This window comes from Protopterus annectens, chromosome 15.part0, assembly GCF_019279795.1.
Source record: "Protopterus annectens isolate FY-2018-M chromosome 15.part0, PAN1.0, whole genome shotgun sequence".
NCBI classification, from domain to species: domain Eukaryota; kingdom Metazoa; phylum Chordata; order Ceratodontiformes; family Protopteridae; genus Protopterus; species Protopterus annectens.
The window spans coordinates 239,645,394-239,663,117 of record NC_056749.1 but is presented as its reverse complement, the minus strand read 5'-3'; the positions used below and the strand labels follow the sequence as shown (position 1 = coordinate 239,663,117).

The 17,724-nt window shown below is 37.2% G+C and overlaps 1 protein-coding gene across 1 annotated transcript in view; it reads left to right on the top strand.

Annotated features, from left to right (window-relative positions):
• Positions 1-17,724, top strand: part of KLHL4 (kelch like family member 4) — a 1,295,922-nt gene that overhangs the window by 772,286 nt on the left and 505,912 nt on the right. Inside the window, exon 6 of the mRNA XM_044056990.1 lies at positions 5,231-5,417. Coding sequence (XP_043912925.1) covers positions 5,231-5,417 — 187 coding nt within the window. The remainder of the gene's footprint in view (positions 1-5,230; positions 5,418-17,724) is intronic.

The window sequence follows — 17,724 nt, the reverse complement described above, 5'->3', positions numbered from 1 at the left end:
TTATGCCCGCGTGAGGAATAGTGTCAAAGGCTTTGGCCCAGATCAAGGTAGGTGGTGTGCACTGTCTTCCCCTCATCCATGGCTTTGGTGACTGTCTCAAAGAAGTTGACCAAACTTAGCAGACATGATCTCCCCTTGACAACGCCAAACTGTGTAGGATCGAGTATTTGGAGATTGCCAATGTCCTTGTTAATGAGGTCCATGATAATCCGTTCCATGGCCTTGCAGATCTGGCTAGTTAGGCTGATGGACGCTCTACCTTTGTGTAAAGGGTTGACAGTGGCTGTCCTCCACTCAGCTGGGATGAAGCTGGTACTCAGACTTTGGTTGAATAGAGCACCAAATGGCGCTGCAAGTTCCTGCATGAGTTCATGTAGGATGCAGCCTGGTATGTTATCGGGTCTCATGGAAGCTGTATTTTTTGCCTTTCAGAGAGTAGTGATGACCTGTTCCCTAGATATAAGGACAAGGGGACAGGTACTAGGGATGTCCTGATTTACTGATGGGGGCACAGAAGAGTGAAGTCTTTGCTGAATCAACTGAAACTTGCCAGCAAGTTTGCTACATCTATGATATTTGTATATGTGGTGTCCTTGAACACCAGTTCTGAACAGATTTGGGTGCTTCCTTTGAGGTTGCGGACATATGTGAAGAAGGCCTTATGATTGTCTCTAGTAGATGTGGCCAGTTTTACTCAAAGTTTGCTTTGAAGGATTTCACTAGTTCTCTTATTTGCTTGTTCAGGCTAAGGAGACATTGCTTCCAGTTGGGCACCTGTTCCTTCTTGGTATTGGACAGCAATTGTTTCCTTTTGTTATAGAGTTTATTTATCTCCAAAAGGTAAGTGAAACCACAGAAACTCAAGCCAGCAAGAGTCGAACACTTCCAATAAAATCACCACACTTTATTCACAGTTGCTTAGCGCTTCCCTGAAAATGGACATATATCCAGTTGGACCAGCCTGGTCAACAAATGTAAAATAAAAAAAAATAAATAAAATAAAAATACTGCCAAGGATAACCATAAGGCCCTTTACAGCTACATATGTAACCTAAAGGGTAGGACCCAAGCATGTGCGGAATGAGTGGCCAGTGGTATCATACACACTGACCCCACAGAGATACCAAACATGCTAGTGATAGCTTTCTTGAAAATTTCACTCCCTTATCCCCTCCTAACTTACAGCAAACCCTCCACCAAACTCCCCCCTAATCCTACATGTCTGAAGAGCAGGTCCTCAAAGCCCTGTCCAAGGCAAAAAAATGCAGTCTCTATGGGAACAGATGACATCCCAGGCTGTCTTCTAAACAAGCTAAAGCATGAACTAGCATCACTGCTATGTACCCTTTTCAATCATAGCCCAGCCACAGTTTTTTTCCTGCATAATGGAGAACAGCTACAGTTATTCCCCTCCACAAAGGTGGCCTAGCAACAGACCGGGGAATTACAGACCCATAAGCCTGACCAGACTCATCTGTAAGACCATGAAACATATCATTATGGACCTCAAAAATAAAGACATAGGTGACCTACAAACCCTGGATCCTGCCCAATTTGGCTTCATGAAGGGCAGATCCTGCCTGTTAAATCTGGTGGATTTCTTTGAAAGTATGACCAAGGCCATTAGCAAATTGAATGTAAACCCATTAATTGTAAGATGGGTTGCCAACTGGCTCACAAACCAGACACACACTATCAAAGTGGGTGACTCTACATCAACCAGCAGACCTGTTACCAGTGGGGTGCCACAGTGGTCAGTGCTGGGCATCCTATTGTTTGGTAAAGTTCAGGTCAAAACTAAGAGGTTGTGGCTGGCCAAGTCTGCAGATGAATGCAAACTAGGTACAATCATTGAATCCCCAAATTATGTCAATATACTCCAAGTGGGTCTCAAAGACTGGTGTAATAGTCACAGTCCCAAACTGAATGCAAAGAAATGCATCATCATTCCCTTCGGCACAGACAGTGCCCCTTCACACTGTCAAATCAACAACAATACACTAAGTAACCATGAAGTGGGAAGGGACATGGGAGCACAGGTTGACTGCGACCTTAACTTCAACCACCACATGTTTACTGTAGTAAGGAAAGCTTCCACTTAGCACACTTGATTAGTAAAGGCATCTCCTTGAGAGCAAAAGAATTTATAACCCCCCTATACTTGGCACTTATCCAGCCCATAATTGAGTATAATGCCCCATTTGGCATGTACCATACTAAGCACCTGCAGCAATTAGAGAGACCTTAGATGTTTCTAACAAAGATCAAGAGGCTCTAGTATGTGCCATACACAAACTGACAAAAGTCCCTGTCACTATACTCAGTATCGTATAGACTTCTTAGGGGAGACTTATGCCTGGCCTACAGAGCAATCCAAGACCCAAACCTAATGAACTTGATGCATATCCATAAATCAGATGTGTCTAGTGCTACTTGTTCCAGGGACTTAAATATGTCCCGTGACTTAAATAGGACATGCTGGAGGGACAGCTTTGTCTCCCAGTAACTGCCACATCTTTGGAACAGGCTACCAATTCATGTGAAACAGAGCACCTCTATGATGCTGTTCGAGGAACCTGGACAAGTGGATAGGTCACACTAAATTCTCATGGGGGACAGGACCCACAACCCTCCTGGACATGGGCAGTCATCACTAAATGCAGTCTTGGGTATTGACTACCACTTCTGTGCTATTGCATTGAGTTGAAATGGCTAGGCTTAAAAAGACCTCTGGGCTAATAGCTTAGTAATCTCCTATGATCCTATGGTTCATGGCCTATTTGACTCCTTGTAGGGCAAGTTTGATTGGATTGGCTGTCATATATGGGCAACCATGAAGAGAGTTTAGCTCCTTCCCTTCACCAGTCTTTTTACCAGTCCACATATCAAGACTGTCCTTGTCCCAGTACCCTAAGGGTTGGGATTCACATCTCCCCAGAGATAATAGAGATATGTAATTGTGCTCAAGCTGGGGAACTATGTTACAGCTATGACAATCAATGTCCCATACACTGGCAAAATGACGAATTTCCTAATTAAACATTAACCCTATTCATTGTGGATTTGAAGAATGCACAAGTGAGACAAGGTACATCAGGATAGTCATGATGCATGCATGCTACAACATGTATTCCACTTCAAGTAACAGAGATGTGTACTGTTTGGTGATCCAATCACCACATTATAACCTGTCCTCCTGTCATACCAAGCCCCTTCTTCCACTACAGGTCACCATAGCGGCAACTTGATCCAGCTGCTACTCCCACTTTCCGTTGCTGGGTCCTCCAACTCACTGGTTACCATTTGAAGCTTGTCATCTGGGGGGGGTCATAATCATGGCTTTTGTTCCCTATACCATGAAATAAACTATAAATACCACGGTTTGAAAGTACTGGGTGAAAGATTTAATGCACAGGTCTCCTGACATTTTGTGAAGACATGAAAATTATGCCTACAAATCAACCTGGCATATTTTTTCAAGTTAGCAAATTCATCACAGCGCCATCCTAAGACCTCCTGGAATGATACTAGCTACCTGTTAAATGAAGCACTTGAGGTGACTTTTGCTGCCATCAGCACCCTTCAGTTGCTTCCCCAGTGAACCTATGTCAGATATGACACGGACATACAAACTCATTCACTAGGCCCAGGGTCAGGCAAGCACACATTGGATTCAGTACATTGAGAACCAAATGCTCAGGTTCCAATAATTTGCTCCCAGTAATTCACAAATGAATATACTCATGAGCAAGAGCAAGTTAAATGCAGGCTTCTTGCTGTGGGACAAGATCCACTGCATCTCCACCACTGTGCGGGAGTCTGCAAAGAACACCAGTTTTAGTAATTTCAGTAGATTAGGAGTTAATGTTGTATTGCATTGGATTTTCAATCAAATGGATTTGCAAATAAATGAGCATTCATTGAAGTGTGCAACTGCGATTCAAACATTTGCGATTCAGCCAAAGCACATTCAACCAAATGTCATGGTTCCATGTACATGTACAGGTATATATATATATATATATATATATATATATATATATATATATATATATATATATATAAGTTTAGGACCACAAAGTGTTTTCCTGGCTTTCAAAGCTGGTATAAAACACTTTAACACTGTTAAAGAGACAGCAGGCAGAAAAAAGTTCCCCTCTGTGCAACTAAAAATATTAAAATCTGTTAAACACTTGGTTCTGCAACATGTTCTGTATGTAAGTGTGGCACAGAGAACTTCTAATAGCTTCTAAAAGCTGTTTTACCTTCTTCCATTGTTATTTGCAAGCCACCAGTCTCTACTGTGATTGCCTAGAATGAGACCAGATCTTAAAATTGCAATAGGTGTCCTTAACTAACTTTGGATCAGAACGCACTTTGAAGATGGGCTCTTGGACTAAGGAAGCACTTAATTATCTCTTTCCTGATTTTGGAGCACAACTGCAGTGCTCCATGCGCTACAATGCATTTATTATTTGAACATTTGCTGTGAAGCAAACTTTGATGCATCCACCACCAGTCCTCTAGATTCCATTTGTCACACTCATCATGCAATAACACGAAGAAGCAGCTTAGCATCTTTACATCACGCATGTTGCTTACGGCCACTCTCTCATCTCTGCTTGCTAAGGCAAGATAAGGACAGAAATTTTGACCACTCAAATGCACGAGTCTGCTTCCTAAGTGCAAAAATTAAACACACACAGGATGAGGCAGAAAAAAGTCAATTAGCGCACCACAAATGACAAGTGAAGAAAGAAGATAAAAAGAAATAAAGTGTAAAACGACATCATTGCTTCCTGAACAAAATGAAATGATTGAAGTTAAATAGGTAGAACCACTGCATGCACAATTGAAAAGTGGAATTAAATGTCCGTCTCTTTTTTTTATCTCCATGTGATGAACATAATCATTTTCTAAACCACTCATATGATGGCAGCTTGTCATAATTCATGTATATGTAAAGGATGAGTCAGCAGTTTCATGGATTTCAAAATACAATTTCACATTTCAAATCCAGGTTCATACCATGGAGAACTGCAGTGATAATAAAATCAGTAGTTTCATGTATTTTGGTTTGACCCAGTTTTATATCAAAAAAACATTACTGATATTTATCTGCTATGATTATTGCTTTAACATTCTAAGTCATTTGATTTTGCAGTAAAAACAGTTTAACAAGTATAACCATTTTCAACGTTTTTTTTTGTACAAAAATTACATCTATTAGTTACTAGCAGACCTTGAAACCAGCCCAATATTTACAGAAGATTTGGAGTGCCAGAAACTTCTCATGGAAGCTATGAAGTACCATCTGCTACCAGAAAGAAGACCGATGATGCAGAGCCCCCGAACAAAACCCAGAAAATCAACAGTGGGTTCACTTTATGTAATCGGTGGCATGGATGCTTCAAAAGGTAATTATCTCAGTAGCCTCTCAACTGAAGCAGGAATATATATTATTTGTCATTTCTGCACTTCAAACCTCACATGAAATAAATATGCACATAGTGTTCTGTTGGAGTTGCAGCATGCCTTATACAGAGTATAAGTTATGCAGTTGCCAAGTAAGAAATTTACTGTACAGTATTAAATATGAATTATAATTAATAACCGTACAATTAAGACACACATGAAAATATTATTTCACAGAAATAAAATGTATTATTTTGTTGACTGTATCACAGAATACCTTTTTTCAGTTTGATGTTTGCAGTTACAAGACCTATGTAGTGCTAAATTTACATCACTTACAAAGCTTAGGGTGTCCTATGTTGACAATACAATGTCAGTTTTAGAATCTCAGTATTCATTGGCGTTTTCTTTTCTTTTCTTGGTTTTCCACTCTGACCTATTCATTACTTAAATAGTGTTTTAAAAGTGACCACTGCATTCACTATACCAGTACTTAGGTAATTCAGATCCCACATCAGAAGGGTTTACTGCATGATTTAGTTAGGATGATTCTCTTTCAATAGTCACTAGGCTGAAAATCAAAAATAGAGAATAACTTCTTTTATGTTAATAAAATGATTTCTGGGTGTGGTGTTAGAGGCAACTCAGGGTAAGACCTTCCTAACCAATGAAAAGGTTCAGAACATAATCTCCCTTATGTCATTTGGCTGCCAGGTAACTTTGCTTATCATTGCTGATTCTTAGAATGTGTGTTTTAGGATGTCATAACACATTTCTGCAGGAATTGTCATGTCACAAAACACAAGGCTAATGTAAGAAAAGTTCTTACTTACATTGTGTGTGTAATAAAAATTAATAAGGATAGCTCTGTCCATGGGTAACAACGAAATGAAAGGACCTTCAGAAATAAAATTACAGATGTTAGAAAAAACGGTACTTACGTATTATCGCAACCAGATTTCTAACCCCATGTACTTCCTGATGCTATCGTGAACCGACTTTATAGTAAACTAAAAATGGGTGTGTGGAGTCCAAATTAGTTTTGTATCACCTTGGTTCTGAAAGAGGAACTGGAGTAATGGCCAAATTCCTCTCCATGGTAGCGTCCTTTACCGCTGTAACTTCATGCAAAATAAAATGAACAGGGAAGAATAAATAATGCAGCGCTTACTACATCAACAAGCACAGATTCTTCCACATAGCAATGTAATTATTGTGTTTACTGTTACTGAATAGTCATTTAAGCAAACTGATTACCGGCAAAATACACACCATTCAAAGGCATACAAACAACATGTGCATTGTAGTCTGTGTTGAGGAGAAACATGTTACAGAGGCTCGCAGTGCTATAAATAACAAAACACAATTTAAAAAGAACACTAGTGCCCATAAAAAAATAACCGATTGCACACCTTACTTCAGCCCTCCAGGAAGTCAGAACAAAAGGATATGGTTAGAAATGCACATGTGAAGAAGCACATTAATCTGAAGCTTGAATAGCAGCTGTTACTGGCAACCTGCTATTGTATGCCTTAGCAAACTTTTCCATTCACACACGGCGCTAAAGAACGCTACCCAGGAAGAGGCATTTCTCTGTTATTCCTGGTCCTGTTTCAGAAGCAATGTGATAAAAAAGTTATTTGTAGTTTACACACCCCATTTCACTGTAACATAAACTAGTCTCGCTATAACTTTTGGGCGACTTCGAAATATGGTTGCGATAATATGCAAGTACTGAAAAAACATTTAAACATTCCTTGGGGCTTATCTGTAGATGGTAAATGTATCTTAGTTTCATCCTTCTTTAACAATTTCTTTAAATTCCTTCTCTAGGCAAAACTAGGAGAATTACATACAGCTTTAAACAATTCCATATTTCACTTCAGTATATTCCAGTTATTAGCTATTACCTTTCTGATGTTATGACTATCCATAATCATATCTAAACACAAAGACCTACCCAAAAAATTACCATCTTTTCTTTTCACTCTATCTTTTTCATTAATTTCTCTAATAAAATTAAAGAGTATAATGTGTGCATTTTATTAATAATTTATGTATGTGTTGCCCCATGTTCCTCATTCTTGTAACCTCTGTCTACAAATAACTTGATAAATTAAAGTTCTGATAGAAATTCATCCCCCTATGGCCATACCTCTGACCTGTTGGTAATACTGATAGTTAAAAATAAAAAAAAAATGTTTTCCAAAAAGAATTCATGCAATAAACAAATATTGCTAATAAAGTTATTAGAGAAATAAATATAAATAGTTTCTAACAAATGCATTGCTTTCAGTGATAGGTATACAAGTAAGTAAAGATATAATATCTAAAATAACCAACATGGTCTTAGTGCCATCAAAAGAAAAACACTGTAACTTGCTCAAAAAATCCCATGAATCCTTTATGTAACTATCAGGAACTCACACAACAGGATTTAACATGCTATCTAAATAAACAGAAATACCTTCTGCAACACAGCCAGGACTAGAAACAATTGGGTCTAAAAGGTGTTGGATATCCAGATTTATGGATTTTTGGGATACCAAAGAGGAGACCAATTCTAGGGTCTTCAGTATGCACAAAAGAATAGATATCAGGTTCCAAGTACCTTTGATAAATAAGATCTGGTAACACATCAGTGATTTTCTTATAATTACCATATATAAGTTCAAAGATGCAAACCTATTCTGTGTTTCATGTTTTCCATTGCCTTACCATGATTATTGTGGTACATAATGACAAAGCCACCTCCTAATCAGTTTTCACGAACCTCGGATTTTTTTGAAACCAACTCCGTGATGAGTTTTTTGCTTTGGTCCGAGTTTCTGGTTGGTGTTTTTAGTTTATTCTTGTCCATGTTTCTCAGATAGCTGACATCAATTACTCCTTCTCGCTGAAATACAGATGCTACACCTATATTTATGTTACATTTGATTAATAGTGAACTGAATGTTTTGTTTGGTAACTTTACTTCAGCTCTACAAGGAATTCAGCCTTCTTTGGACATGTTATAACAATTTCAGCAGTCTTACATTTCTGATGAACTGTTTGAAAGTACTTTTATTGAGCCTCCTTTGGTTCTTCTTTGTAATTCAGTGGTGGCACAGGATAAAGAACTGCCACTCCTCTGGCCTAGTGGTTAGAAAGATGGTTTTATGTGTGCAGATTACAGGGTTCAATCCCTGACTACAGTGAAAGGCAGTCAGTTTCTTTTGCCAGAAGGGTGGCATAATGGTTAAGGTGTTTGCCTTACAAACACAAGGTCCAGGGTTTGAATCTCACAGGGGATAACTGGCTAGGCTTAAAATGGCTCACAAGGGCAGTTAGCCTATTACTAACCTATGAAGCCATAAACAACAGCTGTCAGTTTAAACATTAGGTATCACAGGTGTTCTTTAACTTCTTTTCTTGGTAAACCCAACAATTCATTTTGTAATATAACACAATCTCCCAGTCTTTAGACTGTTGAAAAGGTGGGAGGTGTGTATAATTTGGTTATAAAAGCCAACTAAAAACATTTGAACAAAATATCAGGGTCTTGTATATGACAATCTATATTTAGTGTTGCATTGAAAAATAGTTCCTAAAGGGCTCCGTGTCTTTAGGTATCCCAGTGGTGCTGTGGGAAATGATCCATTTTAGTCTGAACTCAAAGAACTTTTTAATGACATGGGGCTACAGTTAATTCATAAACTGAGGGCTTGAACCCTAAACATGTATGTTTGGATGAGGTTTTACATACTTCTTTTACTTCTGACACCTTTTTATCAGAATACAAAGCTATATTTATATCTACAGACAGAATTGTCAAACTATTGTTGAAAGAAAAAGAAGCTTTTATGTGATTTAACTGCCTCTGCCGATGATACCACTCATCTACTGTCAGCATTGTCCCATAACTCCAGGCAATTTGCTGCCGATATAGGAGTATATATCATGATAGTGTTTGTGATGTTATTGGAAATGTGTATGATTATTATCATTCTTTTTCAACATGAGATAACAGTTTTTTTGCCTGCGATATTTGGAGATGTTGAAAGAGGGTGGCAGAGCAGACTCAGAGAGCTTCATGGACATTCATCAGTGATTATTCCAATGAAATTCAGCAGTTGGTAAGCAAGGAAAATGCCCTTAGGAGGTGTCAATGAATCCATACTTCCTATGAGTACTACACCCTCAGCAGATCTCCTAGCTTAGCTAAACACACTAGCTCTGTCCTTCCCCTACCTGAACAAACCTACATTAACCTCCTCTCATCCTGCCCTTACTTTCCCCCACACTATCACAGAATACTCCATAACAAGTATCACACAACTAGAAAGTTCTACCTAATACCCTCTAAAAACTCAAAATTATTTCCACTCCCTCAAACACTCTTACTGTTACATGGGGACATTCACCCCAACCCTGGCCCAAATACTTCCCTCCTCCACACCCTCTCAAACCAAACTACTAACAATTTGAGTTCACCTTTCTCTTCTAACTCCCTTTCTATAGCACACCTAAATATTCATAGCATTAACAATAAAATTACACAACTCCATGCTTTAATTGACCTCTACTCATTTGATATTCTCTGTCTCACTGAAACCTGGCTTAAACCAGGTACCAAAGACAACGAAATTACTCCCCCTGGCTATAGCATTTTAAGGCAGGATCGTCTAAACAAAAAGGGTGGTGGAGTTGCTGTACTCTATAAATCTGAACTACAGGTGTCCTCTATTGACTCCCTACCTCCCCCCCCCTGCCAATGCTGAAATACTCTGCAGCAAATTCCTAGTAAATAAAAGAAAAGCCATTTATATAATATCTTCCTATATCCCTCCTGGCGACAACTTGGATACCCTCGAAAAAATTCTCAGCTGGCTCTCCTGTAGCTTTCCTCAGGAAACCATACTCTTAAGAGACTTCAATATTGATTGGAATTCCTGCATATCACCTAAACCCACCTATCACCTCAACCTCTTTAATTTCCAACAAACAATAAACTCCCCAACTAGGATTCACAAATCTACCAATAAACAAGCCATCTTAGACTGGATATTGGTCAACAAAAATCCCCTCTCTTATAAAACTGGAATACTCCCTGACAATATCAGCGACCACCTTCTCACCTATATCACTAAACAAACAAATAATCTCAATCAGGCCAGCTATCGTACTATACGAAACAAAAAAAAATTTAACCTTCCTATTTTCCTCAATGAACTCAAACAATGTAACTGGTCAGCTCTAAAACACCTTCCACTGGAGGAAGCAGTGGCCCATTTCAACAACACATTCCTCCAAATTCTTGAGTATCACGCCCCCTCATGCTTAATTAGAACAGGATCCAAAGCTGCCCCTTGGCTTTCTAAAGAAACCAAGCAAACAATGCTATTAAGGAATAAACTATGGACAAAATGGAGAACAACTAAAAACCCAACTGACCATCAAAACTTCAAACACCTTAGAAATACCACAAAAAAACGTACCCATCTTGATAAAAAGAATCATTACCTTCAATATCAAAAAAATCAAAATCATAACCCCAAAAAATTCTGGTCAGGAATCAATAAACTGCTTCATCCAGGAAATACCAAAACACCTACTCCAGCTAACTTAGCACAAACCCCACTCAACCTAATAGCCAATACATTCAACAACTTCTTCACTGAAACAGTCACCTGTCTTGCAAAGAACATGACTCCCCATACTTCCCTTAAAAACACCTCCCCTCAAAATAACACCCCCACTCTAACATTCAGTACAGTCTCCACAACATATATACAAAAGTTACTGTCAAAACTCAAACCATGCACTCCTTCAGCTGACCAACTACCAGCTGAATATCTGCAGCTAGCATCAGCAGAACTAGCATACCCAGTCTCTATTTTAATTAACAGAACAATAACCGAATCTACTATCCCTTCCCTCTGGAAAGTCTCCTATATCATTCCTCTGCATAAAGGAGGAAACTCTAATGAACTTTCTAATTTCCGTCCTATAGCCTTATTATCACCACTATCTAAAATCATGGAGCGTTGTATACACCAGCAACTTTTACATCATCTTTTACATAATAGCCTACTTTCAGACACTCAACATGGCTTTAGACCTTTCCATAGCACTTCCACTGCTCTTCTCTCCTTCACAGATACTATCAACAAAAATCGCAATAACAACCTATACTCTTCTGCTTTGTTTCTTGACCTCTCTAAAGCCTTTGATATGGTCAACCATCAACATTTACTAGACACTTTGAAATCTCTCTCACTTGAACCTTCAGCATTGCACTGGTTTGACTCTTATCTGAAAGATAGACAACAAGCAGTCCTTTGGGACAGCCATCTCTCCTCTCAGCTCCCAATCACTATTGGTGTCCCACAAGGATCCATCTTAGGACCCCTTCTCTTCTCCATATTTATAAACAACCTGTCTATCTCACTCCCAACACCCTCATGTATTCAATATGCAGACGATTCAACTCTTATCTGTTCTGCTGTATCTCCAGCTGAACTTCATTCTTCCACCCAAAAAGTCTTTACAACAGCAGAAAGATGGTTCCAAGATATCTGTCTCCTCCTTAATCCCAAAAAAACTAAATTATTACTATTTTCTCCAACCCTTAAATCTACCCTCGTTCCTTTTCTATTGTGTCTGACAATGGCACTATCATTACACCTGATAGTTCCGCTAAACTACTAGGTGTTACAATAGATAATCAACTAAACTTTGATTACCACATTGACCTAACTATCAAAACTGTTAATAAAAAGATAGGTGCCCTCTATAGACTTAAGCCCTTTCTAACAGCAACCACCAGGGTGTCTTTAGCCCAAACTCATCTTATCTCTACATTATTATATGCCTCCCCATCTTTTACAAACCTTTCAAAATCTAACCTTCAGAAACTTGCCACAGCCTACCACAGCATTGCCAGGTTTGCCACAGGTTCCCCATTTCTCACACATCATTGTGTTAATCTCAAAAAACTTGACTGGCTTGAACTTCAAAATCTCATTCTCCTACATCAATTAGTTATTACCTATAAAATTCTCCATTACCCTTCTAATACACCCATACTAAATAACCTTGTTGTCCCTTACAGGAATCTTACTTCCCTTCACTCAGCTAACAAATTACTAGTGGCCACCCTCAAAACACACAATAAAGCTGGGGTCTCCTTGTTTACAAATACCATTGGCTCACACTGGAATAAACTTCCCATAGAACTGACCACTCTAGGCTCATCACAACTTTTCAGAAAACAACTAAGACACTATTTTAAAACTCACTGGCTATGCCCTTGCTCAAATCCTGACTGATCTCAGCTTCCATCTCTCTTTCAGCTCTTTCCACTACTCTTCCTCATGTCCCTATCACTACGTTTACCCCCCCCCCCTGTACTTCACCTACCATCCACTTGGATATTACTTTTCCCATAAATTTACTTCTCTTTATATTACTGCAACCTATCCTCTCACCTTGTATCTAAATCACCCAGCTGATGAAATCTGTTTCTTAAAACTAGTGCCCTGACACAAATGTCTATCAAAATTGTTAATACTGTAAATAGTTGAATAGAGTCTTGTGTGAGTTACTTGCTTTATTTCTTCTTTAATTACTCTTCCAAAGATTTTGAAATAGAAATCCTCACTCTATGTTTAGTTTTGATATATTACGTTTGCACTGTTACTATGCTACTTGGGAATAGTTCTTTAGTGTACATGCTTATAATTTCTATCTTATTGTGCTATTTTTGTTTATTTTTATCATTATTATTTACTAGTATATAGTGGAGCTTTTCTCCTCGGGCCTCTGCTGAAAATGGACATGTATCCAGCCAGAATAGCCCAGTCAACAAATGTAAAATAAAATAAATAAATAAATAATTCTGGGACAAGTCGAGAATAACAGGATAGGGTAGAGGATGTAGACGGAATTAAATCCTGAGCCCAGTTATGATTCTGTTGTCAGTGATGAATATATTTTTAACTTCATTGATGAAACATTTACTCAAGAACATTATGACGTTTTTAAACCAGATTTTTCTTTTGCACCCAGTAGAAGGTGTAATTTAGTACAGTCCTTAATTAATGTGAAACTCTTTGTAAGGAAGCTTAATTTAGCTTTCTTGTTTAACAACAGTACATTAGAACAATGTAAACTTAGTAAGCCTTCGGGTTTTAATCCACACCTCTGCCTTACAGACTTACGACATTAAAAGATTGCTTTATGACAAACCAAAAAAAAAATAATAATTTTAGGACTCAACATAAAAAACTTGCTACTGAGTTGATTTCTAAAAAATCTGAGTTTCATGACAGCTGGTAAGGGGGTGGGTTTGTTATTATGTACCACAATGATTATTTTAAGGCAATGGAGAACATGTAACACAGAAATGTTTCATATTGTTAAACTTTCTGATATATACAGAAGTTACAAGAAAATCAGTGATGCTTTACTAGATCTTTATCTCCTGTTTGCTGTTCCCAACATCCATAAATCTGGATATCCACCACCATTTTGAATCATTGTCTTCAGTCCTGGTAGGGTTACAAAAAGTATTTGTGTTTATTTGAATAATATTTTAAATCCTTTAGTGTGAGCTACTGGTAGTTATATAAAGAATTTGTGAGATTTTTTGAACAAGTTATGATGTTTTTCTTTTGAAGGCTCTGAGACCATGTTGGTTACTTTAAATATTAAATCCTTATTTACTTGTATACCTATTAGTGAATGCACTGAATTTGTTATAAATTATTTATCTGTTTTTTTTTTATTTTGTTTTTGTTTGCTTTTTATCTAATTAGCAATATTTGTTTGTTGCTTGAATTGATTTTTAGAAAACAACTTATTTTTTATTATTGACCATCAGTGTTACCAACAGGTCAGAGTTGTAGCCATGGGACCCACTGTAGCACTTTTTGGAAAATTTAGTGTTATCTTAGTAGGATGTTCATTTTTTTGTCAAAAATTAAACCATATTCCAAGGTAGGTTTATATAAAAGATTTGTTGATGATTTGTTGTTTATCTCTTTTTTTATTATTGACATAATAAGAAATACATATAGAAATTATTAATACGATGTGTAATATCCAAGTTTTATTAGAGAGATTAATAGATAATACATTAAACAAAAAAGTTGGTAACTTTTTTTGGGGGGGGTAGGTCTTTGTGTTTAGACATGATGGTGGATAGTCATAACATAAAACATGTAATAGCTAATAACTGAAATATATTGAAGGGAAACAGAAAATTGTTAAAAGTCGTAGGTAATTCACCTATAGTATAGAAAGACTTATAAATTAAAGAAATTGTTAGAGAAGGATGAAACCAATGTACATTTACCATCTATGGACAAGCCTTGAGGAAAGTTCAAGTGTGTTTTTGCAATATTGGTAATTTTATTTCTGAAAGTCCTTATGTTTCATTGTCACACTTAGAGCTATCCCTATTCATTTTCACTGTATGTATAATTCTAATTCTGTAAGAGCAGTTTACATTACTATTTGTGGGACTTGCAGTTACTTTTACACTGGGATGAGTACTTGGAAAGTACAATCAATGATTAAAGAACCTTTAGAAATTATTAAGGAAAAAAGACACCAACAATGCTTTGTTTAAACACATCCAAAATGGTGTTGGAAGAGCAATGTTTATCCTAGTATATTAGATCATGAACCCTGTGATTACAGAGGGGGTATTTTAAAAACAAACTAGGAGTCAGAGAGACACGATGCCAGATACAACTTGAAGCAGATCAACTGCCTGGATTAAATGATGCAATAAATATCAAGTGATTTTTTTATAGCAAAGAGGTTACGTTACAGGTAATGAATTTAAGAAGAAATACAATGTCAATTTTAGAATCTCAATGTTTTTATCTTTTTATGTGTGTATAAACTATTGAATTCTAAACTATTTATTATTAACATACTGATGAACTTAGACACATACCACATTTTACTGTGATGAAGTCCTTTGTCCATGTGAGGACTAAAGAGCTAAATATACTTATTTTGTAATCAACGAGCAGTGGTTATGTTTTGTTTTAACATTTTATTATTTTGGTCCTGATTTTTTTTTGTTGTTGTTGTTGTTTGGTGTTTGTGAATATGCATTTATCACTTCTTATAGTGATATAAAGAACTTAGATTTTGTTTTACAAAACCTGATCTCAAAATGATTACATTTGTCTCCATTGTAAATCCATCCTATATTTAAAAACATTTCCAAGCAAGAATGTCTTTTTCTTTCTCTATAACCAAATAGCCAGACTAGATTAATTGTTTTATTAAATGGAAGTCTACTAATTATTTCCACAGGACAAGTATCAACCAGGAGGAGCCATCATTTAGACAGCAGGTGATTCAAGAGTTTTTCCTTTTTCCCTAACATTACCCCTGTGGGTTTTTGGCTTGCAGAGCAGGAGGGAGAAGTACACTGGAATTAATTCACTGGATGTCCCTCAGTTCTGCAAGGAATATTGTCAGCAAGCAACCCCACCCTTTCCATAAAGCCAGAAAAATCTCATTTCCCTAGGTGCCCCTCTCCCGAGTGCCTGCAACATCTTCTTTTATGACTGACTGCCCTGAACTTATAAGTTGTAGAAGTGATCCTTTTAAGCATAGTTTGAGTCTTTGGTCAGAAACTGAACTCTGGATGATTGAAGTAATGTCTTTCTTGGGTAAGTTCTCCATTTATGTTCTCTGCACAAATTCCTACTTTATTTATCCTGGGATAGGACTCATCATATGTAATCGATCTGCAGATTGGCTCTAGATGTTTCAAAGATGGCACTGAAGTCATCATATGTAATGTTACCTGACAGACTACAAAAATGCACAAAAACATATGTCTCACTGCCCTCAGAAACTGACTTGCTGTCCACTCATTTTGCTGCTTCAGATGTAACAGGACTGACTACATTTATTTTTCACAAAGTTCAGACTTGGAAAGAATTTCATTACATTAAATATATTACTGAATGACAATGAATGAATCAAAGAGAATTTCTTGTAATGAATTGCTTTCCTCCAAGATAGGTAAAAATTCTAAAGAAGTTTTGCTTTATGAGATAAGCAAGTGCTAAAGTTAAGCATTTGGTAACTACTTCTTGGTAGGGTGGGAGCTGTGAAGTGAGTCCTGGAGCTCATGGCATGCTTGCTTGAATCTGTAGTGTTTTCTGTGAAAGGGTCTGATATGAATGTAAAGACATATTTACAATTATTAGAACCATGGGAAATCATCTTGGATTACAGCCTTAGAACCATAAAATAGCTCTGAACTGTAAAAGAAGGTGAAGCCTTCAGAATAACCATTATGAATGTCTTTGCATTTATAAACTTGTTTGGATGCGATAGCCTAGAACTGTTCATGAGGTGATGTTCGGGTCAGACAACAGAAATAGTCTAGAATGAAAGGATTGCTTTCTTTTACTGTAAGGTATCCTTTATCTTGCTTTCTTTGCCAGAACTTGTTACACGCCTGATTGGTTGGAATGTGTGTGGCAAGCTGCCCGTGTAGATTCGGAATAAATTATTTTGTGTGCTCATTGAATTGTTTGTGCCACCCGTTGTTTTTAATAATCTCTCGTTAGGCAGAAAGATGGCTCTGTACCTTGCTTCCTTCAGGTATAGGAAGGCAAAAAAGGTGTAACAGCCCTTTTGAAGTTGTTTGGTTGTGCCTAGCCTTTTCTGATCCACCCGAGTTGTAATTTGATTGCCTTCCTGTGGATTTATTTTTTCTTCTAGTGAAAGTTCAGAGGACTTCATTTCCGGTAAAACATTCTCCTACTTACAGTGAAAGTCTGTTGAAACTGAGGCACGAGCTGAATGCATTTCCTTGAATGCTTTGCCTTTCATTTCTGAGTCATTACTAATACTGTTTACCCAACTGATATCCCATTAGCACTAAATAGAGATAAACACTCCTACATCTCTGTCGCTTTAAAGATTTACAAAAGACATACACAAATTCAGATTATTTATAAACTTACATTTCCATAAGAATAGGCTTTGTAAATGCACTTTATATAATATTCTCTTCATTAATATTATTTTTCGCTACACTATATTTTGCAGTTAAAGTTACAAATCCAGTACAAGCGAAGCTTATCTAAAGTCTATCTTTACTACTATTCTTCGATATTTTACTATGAAGTGCGTATCTGTATCTCTTGTTTTTGTCTGCTTATTTTTTCTTTCATCATTTCTCTTCCACTCCATAGCTCTAGTTTCTCTAATCTATATTCTTTCCAGTTTTATTCTGTTACTTACATTCGGATCCTAATTTTTACATTTTATAGTTCCTTTTGACTG